The sequence below is a fragment of the Lygodium microphyllum genome, chromosome 1, assembly GCF_053477565.2.
Source record: "Lygodium microphyllum isolate KBCC chromosome 1, Lygodium_microphyllum_v1.1.10, whole genome shotgun sequence".
Lineage (NCBI taxonomy): Eukaryota > Viridiplantae > Streptophyta > Polypodiopsida > Schizaeales > Lygodiaceae > Lygodium > Lygodium microphyllum.
The window spans coordinates 143,465,558-143,485,476 of NC_141135.1; the positions used below are offsets into that span (position 1 = coordinate 143,465,558).

A 19,919-nucleotide genomic window follows, 5' to 3' on the forward strand; every position below is an offset into this window, starting at 1 on the left:
GCGCCCACTGCTTCTAACCGCCGTGTTGGCCTGTCGCCCTACTGCCCGTATTCGTCCTACCCAGCTCAGGCTCTGCACAGTCGACTACCTTGATTTGACCGTTTTTGCCACCAAGGAGAAGCGGCCTGTCACACCCAGGTTTCCACAACAGCGAGCGTGAGAGCGTGAGCAAGCAAAGGAGGGTGTGACGACCTGCCCTAATCCGAGAAGGTGGCTCCGCTTACTTCTGAACAATTCGTTCGGTTCTGTACCGGCGCCCAGTTGCGGCCTGTGTGTCTCTGCCCTCCGCGATTTTTTCACGCGGCCTCTGTCCGACATACGTGCTGATACAATATGGTTGGCCTGGATCTGGCTTTCATAGACCAAACGGTGGCAGATCTTGGTCCGGATTCTGACACCGAGGAACCAGAGGACATGGTTCTGTGCACAGAGGAGATGCCCCCTGCTCTTGATCTCTAGCCAGCGGGCAAACGCACCAAGCATACTTCGGCAAGAATAATGGATCATCAGGATCGTTCCTATGCTCAGGTTGCTTCTCATTCTGTGGACTCCCAGGAGGTTGATTGGGAGCACCTGCTGGAGTTTGCTAACACTTTGCTGGGCGATTAAGTTCAACATAATCAGGAAGTCTTTTCGGACTCTGCAACGGAAGATGTTCTGGAAGCCACTGTGGATCCGAAACATGTCTTGCGTTCCTTTTCAGTGTTCTATGAATGTGCTGTGATACTTTTTTTCATTGGTAGGATCCCGTTGCTTTCCGGTATTCGCCAGTGGCTGCACAGTCTGCTACAACAGGAATGTGTTGAAGAGATTTTTGTTGGCCCCCGGGGTTTTTTTGAGGTGCTGTTGAAATCAGAGACACACCGTGCTGCTCTCCTTTCTAAACTGCCATTGTTTGTTGATCGCCGTCTGGTCCATGTGGTGCCATGGCGCCCCATGGCAGATTTTCAGCGTTTGCTGCAACGTGAATGCCCTGTGTGGGTTGAAGTGGAAAACTGTCCGGTTGTTTATTGGCCACTGCTAAAAGACGCCATGGCTGCTGTGGGCACTGTTCTGGTCCCCCCAAGCCTAAGGGCCATGAATCGCAACCGCCTGTGTATGTTATGGGATAGTGCTCGAAAAAGGCCTGCTTGGTTACGCATTAACTGCTCTGGCATGCATCCTTTACATTTTTGTTTGAAATGGGGCAACTTTGCAGGACATTGCTTTTCATGTGGAAAATTGGGGCATTTTATGGCTGAATGCCCAGAGAAGCACCACACTTTAGATGCCGAGCATGTTGCGCAGCCCATGGAAGATATGATGTGTGATGCGCCATCGCAAGATGCCACCCAGCCACCTAAAGTTTTGAATAAAGGTAAACAAGAGGTCTCGGGTTTGGATTCTGGTGGCAATGACTGGGTGGATGTACGCGCGAAAAAAGGCAACAAGCATGCTGTTGGCATGATGGATACTGTGCGTGTTGCCTCACCAGATTCCATGCGTACGTATATGCGCAGGAGAGAAATGATGTCTTCAGAGCACTTTGTTCCTGCTATGGTTTCCTTTGCTCCCCGTCAACAGACAGCTAGGAGAGTGTCTTCAGATGGTCCTAAGGGTCCACCCACTAAGCTGGCTTAAGCTGGCTTTTGATACTCGAGGTAATGTCATCACCCCATGGGATCGTCGTTATCCCTGCTCCATCCCCAAGTCAGCGGATATGCCATCCACTTCCAAATCTGGTCGTTAGAACTCTTTTGCCGTGTTAGCTGATTTCTTGGATGAGGGTGTACTAGACATTCTCGCCGAAAAGGTCTTATCGAGGCAAGGTGTGCCTCGTACCTGATCCTCTTTTGCATCCACATGAAGATAGCTACGTGGAATGTGCGAGGAATTTGTTCTCGCCACAAGCAACATGCCATGTGGACAATATTGCATGAGAATCAGTGGGATGTCTTGTGTGCTGTTGAACATAAGAGTCATAGTGAAGCGGGTAAAGTTGTGGATTGCCATGGTTTTCGTTTGTTCTATGCAGGGACACATGCCAGGCAGTATTCTGGTGTGCTTATGATTGTACATGAAAAATATCAGCCGGTTCTTATCAAGAATGATGTACATGGCCGCTTTGTGGTGATTGAAATTTTATTCGAAGGAGAGATCTTATGGTTACTTGGCCTCTATGCTCTGAATGATCCTCTCTCTCGTCGGGAGCTTTGGCATACCTTGCAGAGTTCCTTGTCCCTTGGCAGACGGGGTTTTCTGATGGGGGATTTTAATATGTGTGTTGATTCTTTATAGTCCATATCAGAACATTCGATCATGGATGCGCTGGAAAGACGTACGTGGCAGCAGTTGGATTTTGCCGTTCTTAAGCAAGATCTCTGGTCTTGGCTGTATCCTTCTTCTACAAGGTTTACCTTCCATTCTGCCTAATATGCCAAAACATGGTCGCGGTTAGACTGCATTTACATTATGCAGGATGATGATTTCCTGCCTGAGATGCTCGAAATGAAAGTGTTACAACAATATGCATTGTCGGATCATTTCCCTCTGCAGCTTGAGCTCCTTGCACAACCAATTGCTCCTTTCAAGCAATTTCTGGATAGACTCCCGTTGCGTTTCAACTCGTCTTATTTGAAGCATGCAATCTTCCAGGGCTATATGCAGTAATTGATTGATCAGTTCTTATTGGATTTCTCATCCCAAGGCACTGCTTCCTTTCAACGATTGCTCTCCAATGTGCAGCGGGTTGCTCGCCATTATGGGATCCATCATGCCTCTCTTTGTCGGCGGCGCCAACAAGCAGCCCAGGAACTGCTGGCTTTGGTTCGTTCTTTGCTGGTGGACACTCCCGATGATGCATTTCTGCTATCACTGGCAACGCGTCTGGCTGATCTTATTAAAGAGTTTCAGTTGAAATCCTATCAACAGGTCAAATTGCAACAGCTGACGGGCACTCTGCAAGACAGTGCTTGTCAGACCCATAAGTTTTTTCGAGCTCTCCATGCCTCTCCTGCTCGAGAGAATATGACGAGGCTCCAGGATGAAGACGGTCAAATGGTTCTTGATCTGCAGATGATTGTGAATATGTGTAGAAATTGTTTCCTCGACCTTCTTGGTTCTACTTCTCCGCCTTCAAGCCAAATTACTCATGCCCGTTCAGTTTTTTATGATCTGGTCCACAATCAGGTTCCTCAAGACATGCAATCTACTCTGGAAGCAGATATTTGTGAGTCGGAGGTCATGGATGTTTTGCTACACTTGCCTAAGGATAAAAGTCCTGGTTGGGATGGTCTTACCAATGAGTTCTTTGAGTTTTTTGCCACCCAGCTCGCGAAACCTTTGACGGCTTTGTTTCAACGCGTATGGGAAACGGGGATTATGCCTTCCTCTTGGAAAGGCGGTCTTATTAAACTGCTTCCAAAAGTTCCGTCGCCATCCATGTTGAAACAATGGCGCCCAATTTCTTTGATGGGTTCTATGTATAAAATCTTTTCAAAAGTTATGGCGAATTGCCTCCATAAGCATCTTCCTGCCATTGTGCATCCTCTCCAATATGGTTTTATTAAGGGCAGAAACATTTTGCACAATGTCTTAAATGTGCAACTGGCAATTGATTATGCAAGGCATTCAAATCAGGAGGTCGTACTGGTTCAATTGGACCTGGAAAAGGCTTTTGATTATCTGGATTGGTCTTTCATTGCAGAACTTATGTCTGTTATGGGCTTTGGTGTCCGGATGTCTCGTCTGATCTATACTATTAGTGTTGCAGCATCTTCGCGGGTCATGTTGAATGGAGGAGTTGCCAAGCCAATTGTCCTTGCCCGCTCTGTCAGACAGGGGTGCCCTTTGAGTCCTCTCTTCTTTGCCCTTGCGACTCATCCGGTTTTTTCGATGCTATCTCATATGGCAGCTTCTACTTAGTTGGCTGGATTGTTGCTTCCCTCTGGGCATCACTTCATTGGTCAATCCTTGGCTGATGACAGTTTTATGATTCTGCGTGTGGACAAAGATAATCTTCATCAAGCATTAGATGTTTGGGCTCTTTTTGGTCAGGCTTCTAGTCTGCGCATTAATGCCTTGAAATCGGCCATTCTCAGCTGCACGGAGTCGGATTTGCAGTCACTGGACTGGTAGGGCATGGTTGTCCCCCGTGGCTCCATTGCGAGGCATCTTGGGTACCCTTTGGGGGTTGATGTTTCCCCAAAGCAGCTATTACAGTGGATTTCACAGAAACTGGCGGCTAAGTTTCTCTATTGGAAGTCTCAAGCCTCGCCCTTCCATGTTCGCCTCAAAGTAGCCCAGACAATAATGTTTCCAATGCTTACATATTTCTTGCCATTGCTACCGTGGACTACTGCGACACTGAATGATCTTACGAAGTCTATTCGTTTCATGTTATGGAAGAAGGATTCCTTGCATGCGGGTATTTCCTAGATTTCTTGGTCGCATGCATGCACCCCAAAACGCATGGGTGGAGGGGCTGTTTTGGATGCCCACACTCATATGCTGGCACTCCACTGGTCTCTTTTTCGCGCCATGTACTCGGATTGTCATCCTTGGGTCATCATAGCCCGTTACTTTCTTGAGGATCACGGGCTTCTGCATGGTAATACCCACATCCGCAGTTCGTGGTGGCATGTTCTTAATGTAGATTCTCGGTTCTCCAGTTCTTCCTCATCTCTGCTTGCCCATTTGGTGTGTTCCTGGAAACTGGTCCTCCGGAAGTCTCAGTGGCATCCAGCGGAGGATCGTTCAGCCACTAATTCGTTTCAATTGGAATTGTTGGCAGTCTCGCGGTTAATTTCGTGGGACGATAAACATGAGCTTCGACCACAATTCAACTGTATGGCACCTTTGGGCTTAACTTCGGTCGCGGATGCTACTCTTGCAGTCGCAATGTGTTCATGTCGTTTCGTACAGCCAGGAGGATTTTCAGGATCCCTCGCAGATACAGGTTTTTTTGGGAACAGCTTTTGAGGGTGCTTCAGAGCAGACAACCCTTTCCTGCCCTTGCTACGGATCGTCCCTGGCAGGATTGGGACTTTGCAGGTCGGGTGCATTTAGAAAAGGCTTCGGCTAACTAGGTGTATCATCTTCTGATTAAAGATCATCAATGGCTGGTTACTAAAGCTAATATTCTATGGGGATTGCATAAATCCTCGTCATGGTGGAGGGTAACTGTGATGGAGGGCTGGTTAAATAAGACACCATTCAAATATAAGGTCTTTCTTTGGAGGGTGATGATTGGTGGTCTTCCACTTGCTTCAGCTCTTTCAAAGCGCCGAATCTCCAATGGCAACTGTTTCTTTTGCACCACCACTGTGGAATCCGCCCGTCATCGTTTTATTTCTTGCCCCCTTGCTCAGAAAATCTGGTCATTCTTGTCAGCCGTCTGGTGAGCGGTGGTTGGTTTCTCGCTTCGCCCGTTTGATTGGGTTTTCATGCAGCCCAAATATCCCACACCGACACAGCCACATATAAAGATCTTGTTTCACTTTCTTCGATATTGGGGCTGTTGGCACAACTGGACCATTCGGAATGCTTTCCTTTTTGATTCTGCTTATAATGTTCAGCGGCATCTTGCTAGGCTTAAAGGTTTCTTGTATTGGAAGACAGATCTTCTCCGGCACTTTGATATCCTCTCTCGGGAGGACTTACGCCCCTGGCACATGGCAATTTCTTCCGCGTCTTTGCCATGATTTTGTAACTATTTGGCCCTTTGGTTCTTGTGAATAGTCAGTTTGTACACATGATGGGGTAGAGCCATCGTGTATCTTGTAATCATGGAAACTTTTCGTAATTAATACAATTACCTTTTACGAAAAAAAAAGAGAGAGAGATTTTGGATGCCGAAACTCATATGCTGGTACTTCGTTGGTTTCTTTTTCGCGCCATGTGTGTAGATCATCACCCGTGGGCCATTATAGCGCGTTATTTTCTTGAGGACAGCGGGCTTCGGCATGGCAATACCCGACTTTGGAGCTCTTGGTGGTATGTCCTTAATTCAGACTCTCGGTTTTCTAGACCGTTCTTCTCTCTGTTACTGCATTTGGTTGGCTCCTGGAAAGTGGTGCTCCAAAAAGCACATTGGCATCCAGCGGAGGACCGCTTGCATACTAACTCTTTTCACGTGGAATTGTTGGCAGTCTCGAGATTACTTTCATGGGAAGACAAACATGAGCTCAGACCAAAATTCAATCACATGGCCCATTTGGGTGTGACTTCAGTTGTGGATGCCACCCTTGCAAGTCGTAATGTCCTCACATCGTTTCGTACTGCCAGGAGACTTTTCAGAGTCCCGCGTGGATACCGTGATTTATGGGAACAGCTTCTGTTAGTGCTTTAGAGCAGGCAACCCTTTCCTACCCTTGCTGTGGATCCTCCTTGGCAGGACTGGGCCCTTGCAGGTCGGTTGAGTCTGGAAAAGGCCTCTGCTAATCAGTTGTATCATCTTCTGATTAAAGATCATCAATGGTTGGGTGTCAAAGCTAATACTGTATGGGGATTGAGGAAATCTCAGTCATGGTGGAAGGCAACTGTGATGGAGGGTTGGTTGAATAAGACACCTTTCAAATGTAAGGTCTTTCTTTGGCGGGTGATGATTGGTGGTCTTCCTCTTGCCTCGGCCCTTTCCAAGCGGCGAATCTCGAACGGCAATTGTTTCTTCTGCACCACTACTGTGGGATCGGCCCGACATCGATTTATTTCTTGCCCGCTCGCTAAGAATATCTAGTCGCTCTTGTCACAGGTTTGGCGCGTGGTGGTGGGGTTCTCAGTAACCCCTTTCAATTGGGTTTTTGTGTGCCCAAAATACCCCACACCACCATAGTTGCATATGAAGATCTTATTCCACTTTTTTCGATATTGGGGATGCCAGCACAATTGGGCCACTCAGAATGCCTTTCTTTTTGATTTGGCCGTTGATGTACCGAGACACATTGCGAGGCTTAAAGGTCTCTTGCATTGGCAGATAGATCTCATTCGGCACTCGGACTTGTTCCCTCGGGAGGACTTACTTCCTTGGCATATGGCAATTTCCTCTAGGTCTTTGCCATGACTTGTGTAACTTTTTCTTGGCTTCATACTGGGATTTTCCACACGTTGGCTTAGAGCCCTCGTGTATCTTGTAATGATGTAAACTTGTACCTTTTTTTCGTAATTAATACAATTACCTTTTACAAAAAAAAAGAGAGAGAGAGAGAAGGGAGTGCGTAGAGAGACAGATGGCGGTGACGGGAGAGAGCGTGGGCAATGGTGGATCTGGTGCCCTTGACTGCGACGCGATTCCAGTTTGGTGGGCGGGAGTTCTGTCTTGCGCGCGCTTCCCTCTGCTTCGACCTTCTTCTTGCGTCCGTTTTTCTTTCGTCCTGCTGCCCTGTCTGCAGGCGCAGCCTGCAGTCTGCCTCTATCTCGCCTGCATTTCGACGTGCCGCACTGTCTGCAGGCGCTTTTTTTCGTAATTAATACAATTACCTTTTACAAAAAAAAAAGAGAGAGAGAGAGAAGGGAGTGCGTAGAGAGACAGATGGCGGTGACGGGAGAGAGCGTGGGCAATGGTGGATCTGGTGCCCTTGACTGCGACGCGATTCCAGTTTGGTGGGCGGGAGTTCTGTCTTGCGCGCGCTTCCCTCTGCTTCGACCTTCTTCTTGCGTCCGTTTTTCTTTCGTCCTGCTGCCCTGTCTGCAGGCGCAGCCTGCAGTCTGCCTCTATCTCGCCTGCATTTCGACGTGCCGCACTGTCTGCAGGCGCCGCCTGCATTCTGTGTCCCTCTCGCCTGCACCCTGCCTCACGTTCGCCTGTACCTCGACCTGCTGCCCTGTATGCAGGCGCCGCCTGCAGTGTGCTTCACTTTCGCTTGTCTTTCGTGTCCATTGGGCTGCAGCGCAAGGAGTGCCGGCCGTCCACAGAGCGGATGGGATCCACGGGACAGTCTGACAGGCCACGGCATTTGCAGAATCAGGTACATCTCGTTTGCTGCCCTGTCAGTCATCTGCACGCCGTCTTCCCGCGGGTGGCTGCCTTGTGCATCTTGCTGGGCCGTGACAGAGACAGGGAGCCCTTACCTGGCAGTACGTGTCTGCAACTCTGCTGAGATCAGTGAGCTGATCTGCTGCTGGACACAGAGAGAGAGAGAGAGAGAGAGAGAGAGAGAGAGAGTTGCCCTTGGCTGTGCGCCCTGACAGAAAGAGAAGACAGCAGTATGGCTGGCCTGGATATGGATTTTCTAGACCGGACGGTGGCAGCCCTTGGCCCTGATTCTGATACAGAGGAGCCGGAGGATATGGTGCTGTACACGGAGGAGATACCTTCGGGTTCTGAACTGCCACCTGCGAGCAAACGCTCCAAGCATACTTTCGACGTGCCAACGGGTCCTCAGGAATGTTCCTATGCGCAGGTTGCCTCTGATCTTGTGGATTCGCAGGAGATTGACTGGGAGCATTTGTTGAACTTTGCCAATACTCTGCTTGGCGATTATGTCCATTACAATAATGAAACTTTTTCTGACTCGGGAACTGATGATATGTTGGAAGCCACGGTGGACCCGAAATCAGTCTTGCGGTCTTTTTCGGTGTTTTATGACCGTGCCGTTATACTTTTCTTCATTGGCAGGATCCCAGTGCTTTCCCATATTCGCTAGTGGATGTACCATTTATTGCAAGGGGAGTGTGTTGAGGAGATCTTCCTTGGACCCCGCGGCTTTTATGAGGTGCTGCTGAAATCAGAAACACATCGGACTGAGCTCCTGTCCGAGTTGCCATTATTCTTTGATCGTTGTTTGGTCCATGCTGTACCATGGCGCCCTATGGGAGACTTCTAGCGCTTGCTTCAACAAGAATGCCCGGTGTGGGTGGAAGTGGAAAATTGTCCGGTGGTCTATTGGCCATTGTTAAAGGATGCGATGGCAGTTGTGGAAACAGTGTTGGTTCCCCCAAGCCTAAGGGCTATGAATCGAAACCGTTTATACATGTTATGGGACACGGCTAGGAAAAGGCCTGCATGGCTTCGCCTCAATTGCTCTGGCATGCATCCTTTGCATTTTTACTTAAAACGGGGCAACTTTGCAAGACATTGCTTTTCATGTGGTAAATTGGGGCATTTTATGGCCGAATGCCTAGAAAGACAACCGTCTTCCGATGATGCGTATGTTGTGCTGCCTAAGGATGACATGGTGCTTGATGCCCCGGCACAGGAGGTCCTTCAGCCACCTAATGTTGTGGATAAAGGCAAATAAGAGATCCCGGGTTTGGATTCCCGTAGCACTGATTGGATTGAGGCACGTAAAAAAAAAGATAAAAAGTTGGATGCAGGCCTGGTGGATTCTGGGCCTAATGCTTCACAAGATTCCGTGCGCACGTATATGCGCAGGAAAGAAATGTTCACTTCACAGCATGCTGCACGTATTATGGCCCCGTCTGGCCCCCGTAATTAGTCTACAAGGAATGTCTATACAGACGGTCCCAAGGGCCCACCTGCTAAGTTGCCGTTTGATACTTAAGGTAATGTGATTAGACCCTGGGATCGGCGTTATCCCCACCCCATTCCCAAGGCAGTGGATTTTCCATCTATCTCTAAATCAGGCCGCCAGAATTCGTTTGCAGTATTGGCTGATTTTCTGGATGAGGGTATCTTGGATACTCTCGCAGAAAAGGTGAAATCGAGGCAACAGGCGCCTCGTTCCTGATTTGCTTTTTTTGAAGATATATGAAGATAGCCACTTGGAATGTGCGAGGCATTTGCTCTTGTCATAAGCAACATGCCATGTGGACTGTCTTGCATGAGAACTTGTGGGATGTATTGTGTGCAGTTGGGCACAAAAGTCACGGTGAAGCAGGAAAAGTTGTGGATTATCATGGATTCTGTCTGTTTTATGCAGGGACACATGCTACGCACTATTCGGGCATGTTGATGATTGTGCATGAGAAATACCAGCCTATTGTTGTTAAAAATGGTTGATGGGCCTCTATGCTTTGAATGATCCCGCATCCCGACGGGATCTTTGGTCGACTTTGCAGAGCTCGATGTCACTTGGCCGAAGGGGTTTTTTGATGGGAGATTTCAATATGTGTGTTGACTCTTCTCAGTTCACTTTAGGGCATTCCGTAATGGATGCGTTGGAAAGCTGGGTGTGGAATACCTTTGCTTTAAAAGTACTTAAGCAAGATCTTTGGTCTTTGCTTCACCCTTCTTCTTCAGGGTTTACTTTTCATTCCGCACAATATACAACTACTTGTTTGCGGTTGGACCGAATGTATATCATGTGGGGGGATGATTTTCTTCTCGAGATGCTAGAAATGAAGGTCTTGCAGCAATATGCATTGTTGGACCATTTCCCCCTCCAGCTTGAGATGCTTGCACAACCTATTGCACCTTTTATGCAGTTGCTGGATAGACTCCCTTTACGTTTCAACTCCTCTTATTTGAAGCATCCAATCTTTCAGGGCTATATGCCGCAATTGATTGAGAGGTTCTTATTGGACTTTGCCTCTGAGGGCTTGGCTTCCTTTGCATGGCTGCTCTCTAATGTGCAACGGGCTGCTCGGTAGTATGGGATCCATCATGCCTCTCTTTGTCGGCGACGTTGACATGCAGCGGTGGACTTATTGGCTTTGGTCCATTCGTTGCTCGTGGACACCCCAGATCATGATTTTCTGCTGTCACTCGAGATGCGTTTGGCCCATGTTATTCAAGTGTTTCAGTCGAAATCTTATCAGTAGACCAAGCTACATAACTTGACTGATACATTGCAAGATAGTGCCTGTCAGTCTCATAAGTTCTTTCGCGCCTTGCGTTCTTCTCCTGCTATTTGCAAATCCAATTGAATCAATACCAAAGCTCAATGGTGGGGTTACAGAGCCATTTGTCCTTGCACGCTCGGTCAGACAGGGTTGCCCTTTGAGTCCTCTCTTCTTTGCCCTGGCGACTCACCGGGTCCTTTCAATGTTATTCTCAATGGCGGCTTCTACTTAGCTGGCCGGATTGTCTCTTACTTTGGGGCAGCACTTCATTAGCCAATCTTTGGCTGATGACAAATTTATGATTTTGTGGGCGGACAGGGATAACATTCGAAAGGCATTAGATGCTTGGACGCTCTTTGGTCATGCTTCTGGTCTTCGCATCAATGCCTTTAAATCAGCCATACTCAGTTGCACGGAGCCTAATTTACAGTCATTAGGCGAGCAGGGTGAGGTTGTTTCCCATGGCTCCATTGTAAGGCATCTTGGATACCCATTGGGGGTGGATGTACGGCCAAAGGAACTACTGGAGTGGATTTCACAAAAACTGGCAGCGAAGTTTATGTATTGGAAGTCGCAAGCGTGGCCATTCCATGTCCATCTCAAAGTGGCTCAGACAATTATGCTGCCAATGCTAACGTATTTCCTGCCATTGCTGCCGTGGACGCCTACTACTTTGAAGGCTCTCACTCGCCCCATTCGTTTCATGTTATGGAAGAAGGATTCACTGCAGGCAGGTATTTCGTGGATTTCATGGCCATATACATGTACCCCTAAACGCATGGGTGGTGGAGCTATTTTGGATGCTGAAACTCATATGCTGGCTCTTCGTTGGTCTCTTTTTTGCGCCATGTGTGTGGATCATCACCCGTGGACCATTATAGCTCGTTATTTTCTTGAGGACAGTGGGCTACGCCATGGTAATACACGACTTTGGGCCTCCTGGTGGCATGTCCTTAATGCTGACTCTCGATTTTTTAGTCCCTCTTCCTCTCGGTTACTGCATTTGGTCGGCTCTTGGAAAGTGGAGCTCCAAAAGGCCCGTTGGCATCCAGTGGGGGACCGCTTGCATACTAACTTCTTTCAACTGGAATTATTGGCAGTATATCGAGATTACTTTCATGGGAAGACAAACATCAGCTCAGACCGAGATTTAACCGCATGGCCCGTTTAGGTGTGACTTCGATTGCGGATGCTACCCTTGCCACTCGCAATGTCCTCGCATCGTTTGGGACTGCTAGGAGACTTTTCAAGATCCCGTGCAGATACCGTTGTTTATGGGAACAACTTTTGTCGGAGCTTCAGGGTAGGCAACCCTTTAGTCGGTACAACCTAGGTGCGTAACAGAATTGATTAACAGGGGAATTCTGAGATCATGAGGAGGAGACATGTCTAGCATTATAGGCCTCCTGATTGGATTTCACACAGCCTTGTATTTTAAAGCTTGGTTAGGTTTCTTTCCTCCAACATAATAAATGTAGCTTATGAAAGTAACATAGAACAGAATAAATTTCTTTGCTATATTGTTAAGAGAAACACGTGAGTTTGTGGCATGCCCATAGAAACATGTTGGCTATCAGTGTAGCTATAAAAAGAATTGTTGAGGGATATGTGTTCATAATCTGTAAATTGTTTGATGGAAGTGCTTTGTATATTCAACTGAAGAATGGGGAGCTCCTTACGTAATCGATATGAAGGATGCATGCATCATTCTGAAGCAGAGCATAGTGTGCTTTTTAGTTGCAGACTTTTTGAATGAGCTCCAGCTCTACACTTATAATGGAAAAAAGTTGTCCAATCCTGACTGTCCAGGTATGTGATTATGGTTAGTTTCATGAAGATGTCTGCAAAAACTTTATTTTATGTAGTGCTTTGGCACACTTATGTTTTACCTCTCATTGAGTATGGTAGGACAGTTTTTTCTTTCCCTCAAAAGTTCAACTTCAGTTTCGATTCTGTTTTTTCCCAAGTGTATTACTGCCATCAGTTGTATTTTATCAGTTTTTTGGGAGAAGTCACTTAGTGCAGCAAAACTGAAACTGCCTAAGAATTGGAGTAGCACACAAGGTGTTTGGAAGAGCCCGAGGAGCCTCAATGTGGCAGATCTGAGATTGAGTCCCTCTATATGCTGTGACAGCTGAGAGAGGAGAGCAACAGCCACCAGAAGGGCTGCATCTTCTACAGTTCGAGTCTGTTCCAGGTTGTGGTGGCCTGATATTGGTGACAATGCTTTGGCAAGTGAGCCATTGCACAAGTCCTAGATTGGGAGGTTCTTGACAATGAGCCTTTGGTGTTAGAACCAAAGATGTCTGCTTCATTAGAGGCAGAATATTTGTCTTGCAAGAGGTGTATGTTAGCCCATGTGTAGAGATTCTATGTCATGAGTCTACGAGTACAGGATCCACTGATTTGTATAACCATGAGGCTATGTCCATGGATTTATGGCAGATGCAAGGGGTGGGCTTTAGTCAAGAATGGCTGATTCCAGTTCAGCCAACATTGCTTTTGCTGAGGTGCCTTTTTCCACTCAATCAGAGATGATGTTGCACAGAAGAAAATTTTTATTAACACTCCTTGCAACAAAGTATCCTAAGGCAAAATGCAAAATAGAAACCAGCCTGTGAGGGACTTTCATGTTAAAAAATATGTAACAAGGAGAAATCTATTACAAAGCTTGAATGAATAGCCAGTCAGGTCTATAATGCCAGACCATGTGGGTCTGGAAAAGAAAAAAAGTGTCAGAATCCCATGTCCTAAGAAAAGAATGTCTCCTCATAGTCTCTGATGTGCCCTATTCTCTCCCATCTCCTGTGGAGAGTACACACCACCTCTCCAGATCCTGGAGAGAGTCTTTGCAAAAGATATGTCCAAGAAATCAATAGCATGGCTCCATACTGTCTTTGAGAAATCTGGCATGATAATCCTGCTCACTAGTTGCCCCACAACAAGATAGGCATGACACCCCTGTACATCTTCATATATCCATAAGCTGGGCCTCTGTCAGTGACCAATCAACCATCCCCCATGTAGCAATCATAGTGTCTGTAGCTCCATGAAACACCATCCTAAGGGCTATCCTCCAAACTGCCTGAGCCCTTGGGCAATCCCATATGTAGTGCCTCTGACTCTCCTCATGCTCCCCATGTCTAGCGCAAGGGACAAGGTCTCTACCATAGCCAAGCCACGTATCAATTGCTAAATTCATGTGTCTGAGTAACCAGAGAAAGAGTGAAATCTTTATTGTTCTAATATTGTCCTCCAATCTTCTCTAGAAGTTGACAAGGAAGGGCTTTGATATATCTTGGATAGTCCAATGCTCAATTGTAGCTGGTAACACTCCGATCCTGCTCATCTGTATCCTCCTCCCAAACTAGTGGTATAGCCAAAGAAGGGCACAAACCCAAGGCATCTCTGCAAATGGATCTCTCCATATTCACTCCCTAGGGTCTCATTGAAGTCTCTGTAGCGGCCTTCTCCTATATGCCCAATGTCTCCATCCATCTATCGTACAAGTTTGAGGGTTTGGGTCTAAGTACCAAGTCTTATCACAATGAGCCACAACTCTAAGCCTCTGTCGAGAGCATCCTATGGACTCTGACAGATCTAGATCCTCTCACCCTTCTTCCATCCATCTATGTTGTGGAAGTAAGTACACTCTCTCCGTTGGTGGCTACCATTGCAAGAAGGATATCTCATCTAATAAAGTTTCCAATCCATGTCTGCACAACCTATGTGTCAGTCCTCCATTTTGGGGGTGCCACCTCCCCAATGCTCTCCATTATGGCTCTATATGTGAGCTACCATTTTAAGAAAGGCAAACCACTCTGCCACTGTAGAAGGTACTTGTGAAGACAACCTCCCCCAATGTAGGAGGGTGCTCTCTGCAATGGTGTGGCCTCTCTGTGTCCTAAGTAGCCTGTTGAAGAGAGTGGCTGTCTCAAGTTCTCTTCAACAGTGGTCGGGTCGATTTGATGAAGTCCTACAAATATTGATGTTCATGCCCATATCATAGGTGCAGCAAATCTGACCTTAAAACCTTTCCTAATTCCTGCAGCTTGGCTGTGATGATTCTTGAAATATCTGTAGCGTGCTAGCCTGCCATGGTCCTCCATGAGCAGGCTGCAGGAGCAATGGTCTCTGATCCCCATATTAGTAGCTTCTTCCATAGCTTCTTGCCCGGAAGAAGGTTGCTCAAAATGAGCTTCACCATCAACACTCTGATTTGATTATCTGGGTCAACAATCGCCAAAATGCCTCTGGATCTAGGTTGAGTGATAACATCCCAAGCTACCTTAGCCTTGTGATGCTAAGATCTCCACCTAACCAAATGAAATTCCTGATGAGTTGTTTCACTCGGTGAATGCATGACCTAGAGAAGGTCCAACAGTAAGTTACATATCAGATGGTGGCTAACAAAACCTAGTTTGCCACTACCACACCACCTGCTAGTGATAATGTTTTCGTACTCCAGAGTCTAGAACAAGTGCTTTTATCTTATGCTAAACAATAGGGCTGCCAATGGTTGCGCTATAGAAATATCAATGCCTACATGGCAGCCCAAGTTAACTCACTTAAGTGTCATAGGGGACCCAAGTGAAATTCTCATCAACCAAGTGTTTCTTTGTGTTCGACTCCTGCCGTCGTGTCGCATCCGCTATTCCCCCATCAAACAACCCCCCACACCCCCCCCCCCCCCCGCCCTCCCCGTGAGCGCCCCTGATCCCTCGCCCGTTGGCTACGCCTGGCCGCCGCCAGCCCTTGCCCGTCGCCTACTCCTGCCCCACATGCTCTTGGCCACCGCCAGCCCGTCCATCACCTGCTCCTGCCTTGCAGCCCTTAACCGCCGCCTCACCTGTTCCTAGCCGCCGTCAGCCCGCCCGTCGCCTGGTCCTGCCTTGCAGCCCTCCGGCCGCCGCCCCACCTGCTCCTGGCCGCCATCAGCCCCCATCGCCTACTTCTGCCCTGCAGGCCCAGGCCCCATCTCACCCAAGTTGCTCCCTCTCTCCTCCAGCAACTCCCCTCTCTGATAGCACATCAGCGTGACAAGTAGGTTCTCAGCAGGGACGCGCAATGGAAACCTCTGGTCAGACGCCGGCGCATTCTGAGTTGAAAGAAACAACAATCTCTTGTTAGGTCATTGGACACTCCCCATCGAGAGCGGAGTTGCGGGATTGGCTCCACTCCACACTGCGCATTGGCACAGTGTAGATTGCGGATGCAGTCCTCATGGGTCAAGGGATCTTCATGGTTTGACTCACCTTTGTGGACGCAGCCCGTGAGTTAGTGGAGAGCTCGCCCTATGCCTTGACGAAGGGGGTCACTTACATGGTTCCTTGGTATAGCGGCTTCACAGTGGAGACATTTGCGCTCCATAACAGATTTCTCAGACATCCAACCACCTTACTTTTCTACCACTAGTTAGTTGAGGACTTTGGACGGCTCTTGGGCATAGTCCTCCATACCTCCTTCACGGATGCAATGACAGTTGCAGGAGTCCCAAAGGTACGAGTGGTCGTGAAAGACACAAACAATATACCAAAGTTCTTGGAGATTGAGGCAGGAGGTCACTCCTTTAGGCAGCAAGTCATTGTGACTGGGCAACTAGGGCAATGCTTGTGCTGCTACGACTTTGGGCATCAGGCAACAGATTGCACACATTTCAGAGCTAAGGCGGCTCCACCGACAAGCCCGGAGGTGGACGTTGACAGCTTCACACGGGTCCAGAGACAATAGAGAGGGAGACGGCAAGGGGGGCCGTAGGTAGCTCCTCAGACACAGCCTCGACAGCAGGGAGTAGGAGGGCGAGCAATGCCCCCTCATCAGAGCACTCAACAGCCCCCCTTGCCACCCCCACCAGGCAGGACCGCATCCCCCCATATCCACCACCCGCGTCAGAGACCATCTCACCTGAGATCCCATAGCCCACCCCCCCAACCACCATAGACCCTAGCGCATACCGCCCCATTCCAGGGCCACCTAACCCCCCTCACACCCGCCATGTATCTCCATCCATCCCACCATCTCTTGATCCTCTCCCCCTGCATCACCTCCCCTGCCGAGCACCCCCCCCCCCCCCCCCCCCCAAAACCACCATAGACCCTAGCGCATAGCGCCCCATTCCAGGGCCACCCAACCCCCCTCACACCCGCCATGTATCTCCGTCCATCCCACCATCTCTCGATCCTCTCCCCTTGCACCACCTCCCCTGCCGAACACCCACCCCCCCTTTATCTGCACCCGTTTCAAGTGATCCCCCCTAGACCCACCCCCTCCTTCCACAAGAGGTGATGAGCCATACACACCTACGTCCTCCTCGCACCAGGAGTCTTTTTCCTCCCACACAGCTACCAACTCATCCACCCTGGCTGCCCATCACACTTTCCTGAGACAGGCATAGCTGTGTGTTGGGTATTTTACTCACGCCTTACTTATGCCTACGCTCATATGGGAGTGTCGGTGATCAGTAGGACACTGGGGCACTTTTTACTCTCAGTAGGAGAGGTTTTTTCCCCCAGACTTATGGTCTTATTATCGTATGTACTTATGTGCTTATGTTACACACATTTGGGCACTTAGTGTGTGTCGGGTGTGAACACCCCCCTACAACCCTAAGGTTTAAGGGTTGTACTTTGTACTTTAAGATTACACTCATTCACTTAATTCTCTTGGGTGTCGTGCTTCAACTCTGTCTCTCTCACTCTCACACTGTCTAGTGAATCTGGTTGTACCTCGATCCTCTAATCTCACATTTGGTATCAGAGCAGTCCTCCGTCAGCCGCCAGGAGTCCCCGCCAGTCTTGCCCCCGAGTCGCCAGCTCCAGACCTGCCTAGTTTTGCCCTGCGCGCAGCTCCAACAGCGTCCTAAGCAACGTCTGCAGCCCGTCGCCTGTCGTCCACGTCAGACCTGCCTAGACGACTCCTCTACCAGCGTCAGCAACGTCAGCAACGTCGACAGCCTCCAGTCGCCAGCACAGGTTCAGTTGGTCGTCTCCGTCCGCCAGGGCCCCGTTTCCTGCGCCGCCTGACGACCAGCCACGAGTCAACACCTACGCCGCCTGTGAACCCCTCCACATCAGCTCGCGACCGTTTCCTGCGCTTGCCGCCGTTTTAAATTTTCACGTCGCCTACCCTGTCCACATCGCCTGCCCAGTCAACATCCTGCCCACTCCGTCAGACGACGCTCGTCAGACCACCGTTTTTTACCACACGCCAGTCTGCTCTGCAACAGGTAAAATTTTCAAAAATTTTTATTATTTCAGCCCAGAACAAAGCTCTAGAAGAGAAGGTTCACACGCGGCAACACAGAACAAGTGGAAGGAAAAATTTCATGCAAATTTTTAGACTGGATCGTCAAACATTTTGGGGCTTTTGTGTATTTGGAAGACAGTTGCATTTGGACTGACAGTCACAGAAAGACTGTTTTTGACAGAAATTTTGGCAAAAATTTTGGGGATTTATTCATAACAGTGTTGCATTGCACTGTTTGCACCTTGGGAAGTGTTCAGTAAAAGACAGTTTTCTGACAGAGTACGCCCTTGCACATTAATTGCAGAAACGTATTTGCTGCAATTTCTGGAAATTTGCAGATTTCCAGTTCGTACTGCTTTGACATTGCTCATTTTGTCTTTGGAAATTTGTCATCATGGCAAATCAGGGAGGTGATGTTTTTGCGTATGTATCCAAGGAGGACAGACTGGACGGAAACAACTATTCCCTTTGGTCATTCATGATGAGAAATGTATTAGTGGCCAAGAATTTATGGGATTATGTCAGTGGAGAGGAAACGCGGCCGGGAGTTGTAGCTCCCGCTACTCCTTCTCCCCATGGCGCACGTGGACAACGGGGACCTCAGCCCGCTCCACCTCAGCCACTTCCTCCAAGAACTGCAGCTCAAAAAGCTTGGGATACCCGTGATGCATAGGCCTTGTCGCTGATTGCTCTGGCAGTTCAGCAGTCCATCATACCTCATATCCGTTCAGCATCTTCTTTACGAGATGCATGGTTGACTTTGGAGCATAAGTTTGCAGGAAAAAATGAGACACGGATCTCTTTCTTAAAGAAAGAGTTGGAAACTCTGAAGATGCATGAAGGTGATTCTATGCAGGATCACTTAAACAAGATTTAGGACTTGAGGGAGCAACTCATGAATGTAGATGAGTATTTTTCGGATGCACAGTTGATATCCACCACCTTGAATTTCCTACCTCCTTCGTACTTGTTTTTTCATACTGCATTGAACCTCACCATGAGGATTGCTGAGCACCCACTCACTGTTATTCAGTTGGTTGGCTTGCTTCTAGAGAAGGAGCAAACACGATAAAATAGTGGTGTGGATGCTATAGTCTCTGAGCAGGCTTTTGTGACAAGACAGAAAGGCAAGAACAGCAAGGTGAAAAATGCTCCACAGAGTTCTGGCACTTCAGGCACATTGCAGAATCAGTCACAAGGGGGGACGCAAGCAAAGAAAGGAAAATGTCATTATTGTAAGAAGCCCGGCCACTATATCACTGAGTGCAGAAAGTGCATTGCCAAAGAGAAGAAGAAGGAGTCAGGAATGTCTGTTTCTACTACTCCTTCCACTGCTAGTGAGTCCGCGTCATTTGTTGTGGACACGGACTATTGTTTTTACACTTACAGTTATGACATCTCTTGGGCCGATAGAGCACTTAGCTCTACAGAGGATGTTGACACTTGGTTCTTTGACAGTGGTGCTTCTAGACATATCACATCTCGCAGAGATTTGTTTGCTTCAGTTAGTGCACCTCCCGTTGGGAAATCAGTACAGTGTGCCAATAATGCATCATACCCTGTTCGTGGTATTGGGGAGATTCAGCTCACAGCCATTGATGGCTCTACTCTCCGTCTCTAGGATGCTTTGTTTGTGCCTGGAATAAAGAAGAATTTGCTTTCTATTTCTTCTTTGGCACGTTGTGGTATGCAGGTCACCTTTGATGATGACCGTTGCATGGTTCGAGAAAAAGAATGCATGACTTTGGTCTTGACAGGATCTTTGTGTCATGGTTTATATGAGTTGGATGCTCTTCAGTAGATCAGTCAGCATACTTGACATCCACTCTTACTCCTGCTATGATACAGGCGGAGTTATGGCATGCTCGTTTAGGGCATGTAAACTTTGGCAGCTTGATGCTTTTACAGCGTACTCAGATGCTGGATGGCTTACCTCTCTTGGAGAGACCTCCTGA

The 19,919-nt window shown here is 48.2% G+C and overlaps 1 protein-coding gene across 4 annotated transcripts in view; it reads left to right on the forward strand.

Annotated features, from left to right (window-relative positions):
• LOC148041763 (uncharacterized) overlaps window positions 1–19,919 on the forward strand; it is a 342,622-nt gene that overhangs the window by 189,493 nt on the left and 133,210 nt on the right. For all 4 annotated transcript variants that reach the window (XM_087682239.1, XM_087682236.1, XM_087682246.1 and 1 more), the window contains exon 12: window positions 12,360–12,528. In XM_087682239.1, coding sequence (XP_087538365.1) covers window positions 12,360–12,528 — 169 coding nt within the window. The remainder of the gene's footprint in view (window positions 1–12,359; window positions 12,529–19,919) is intronic.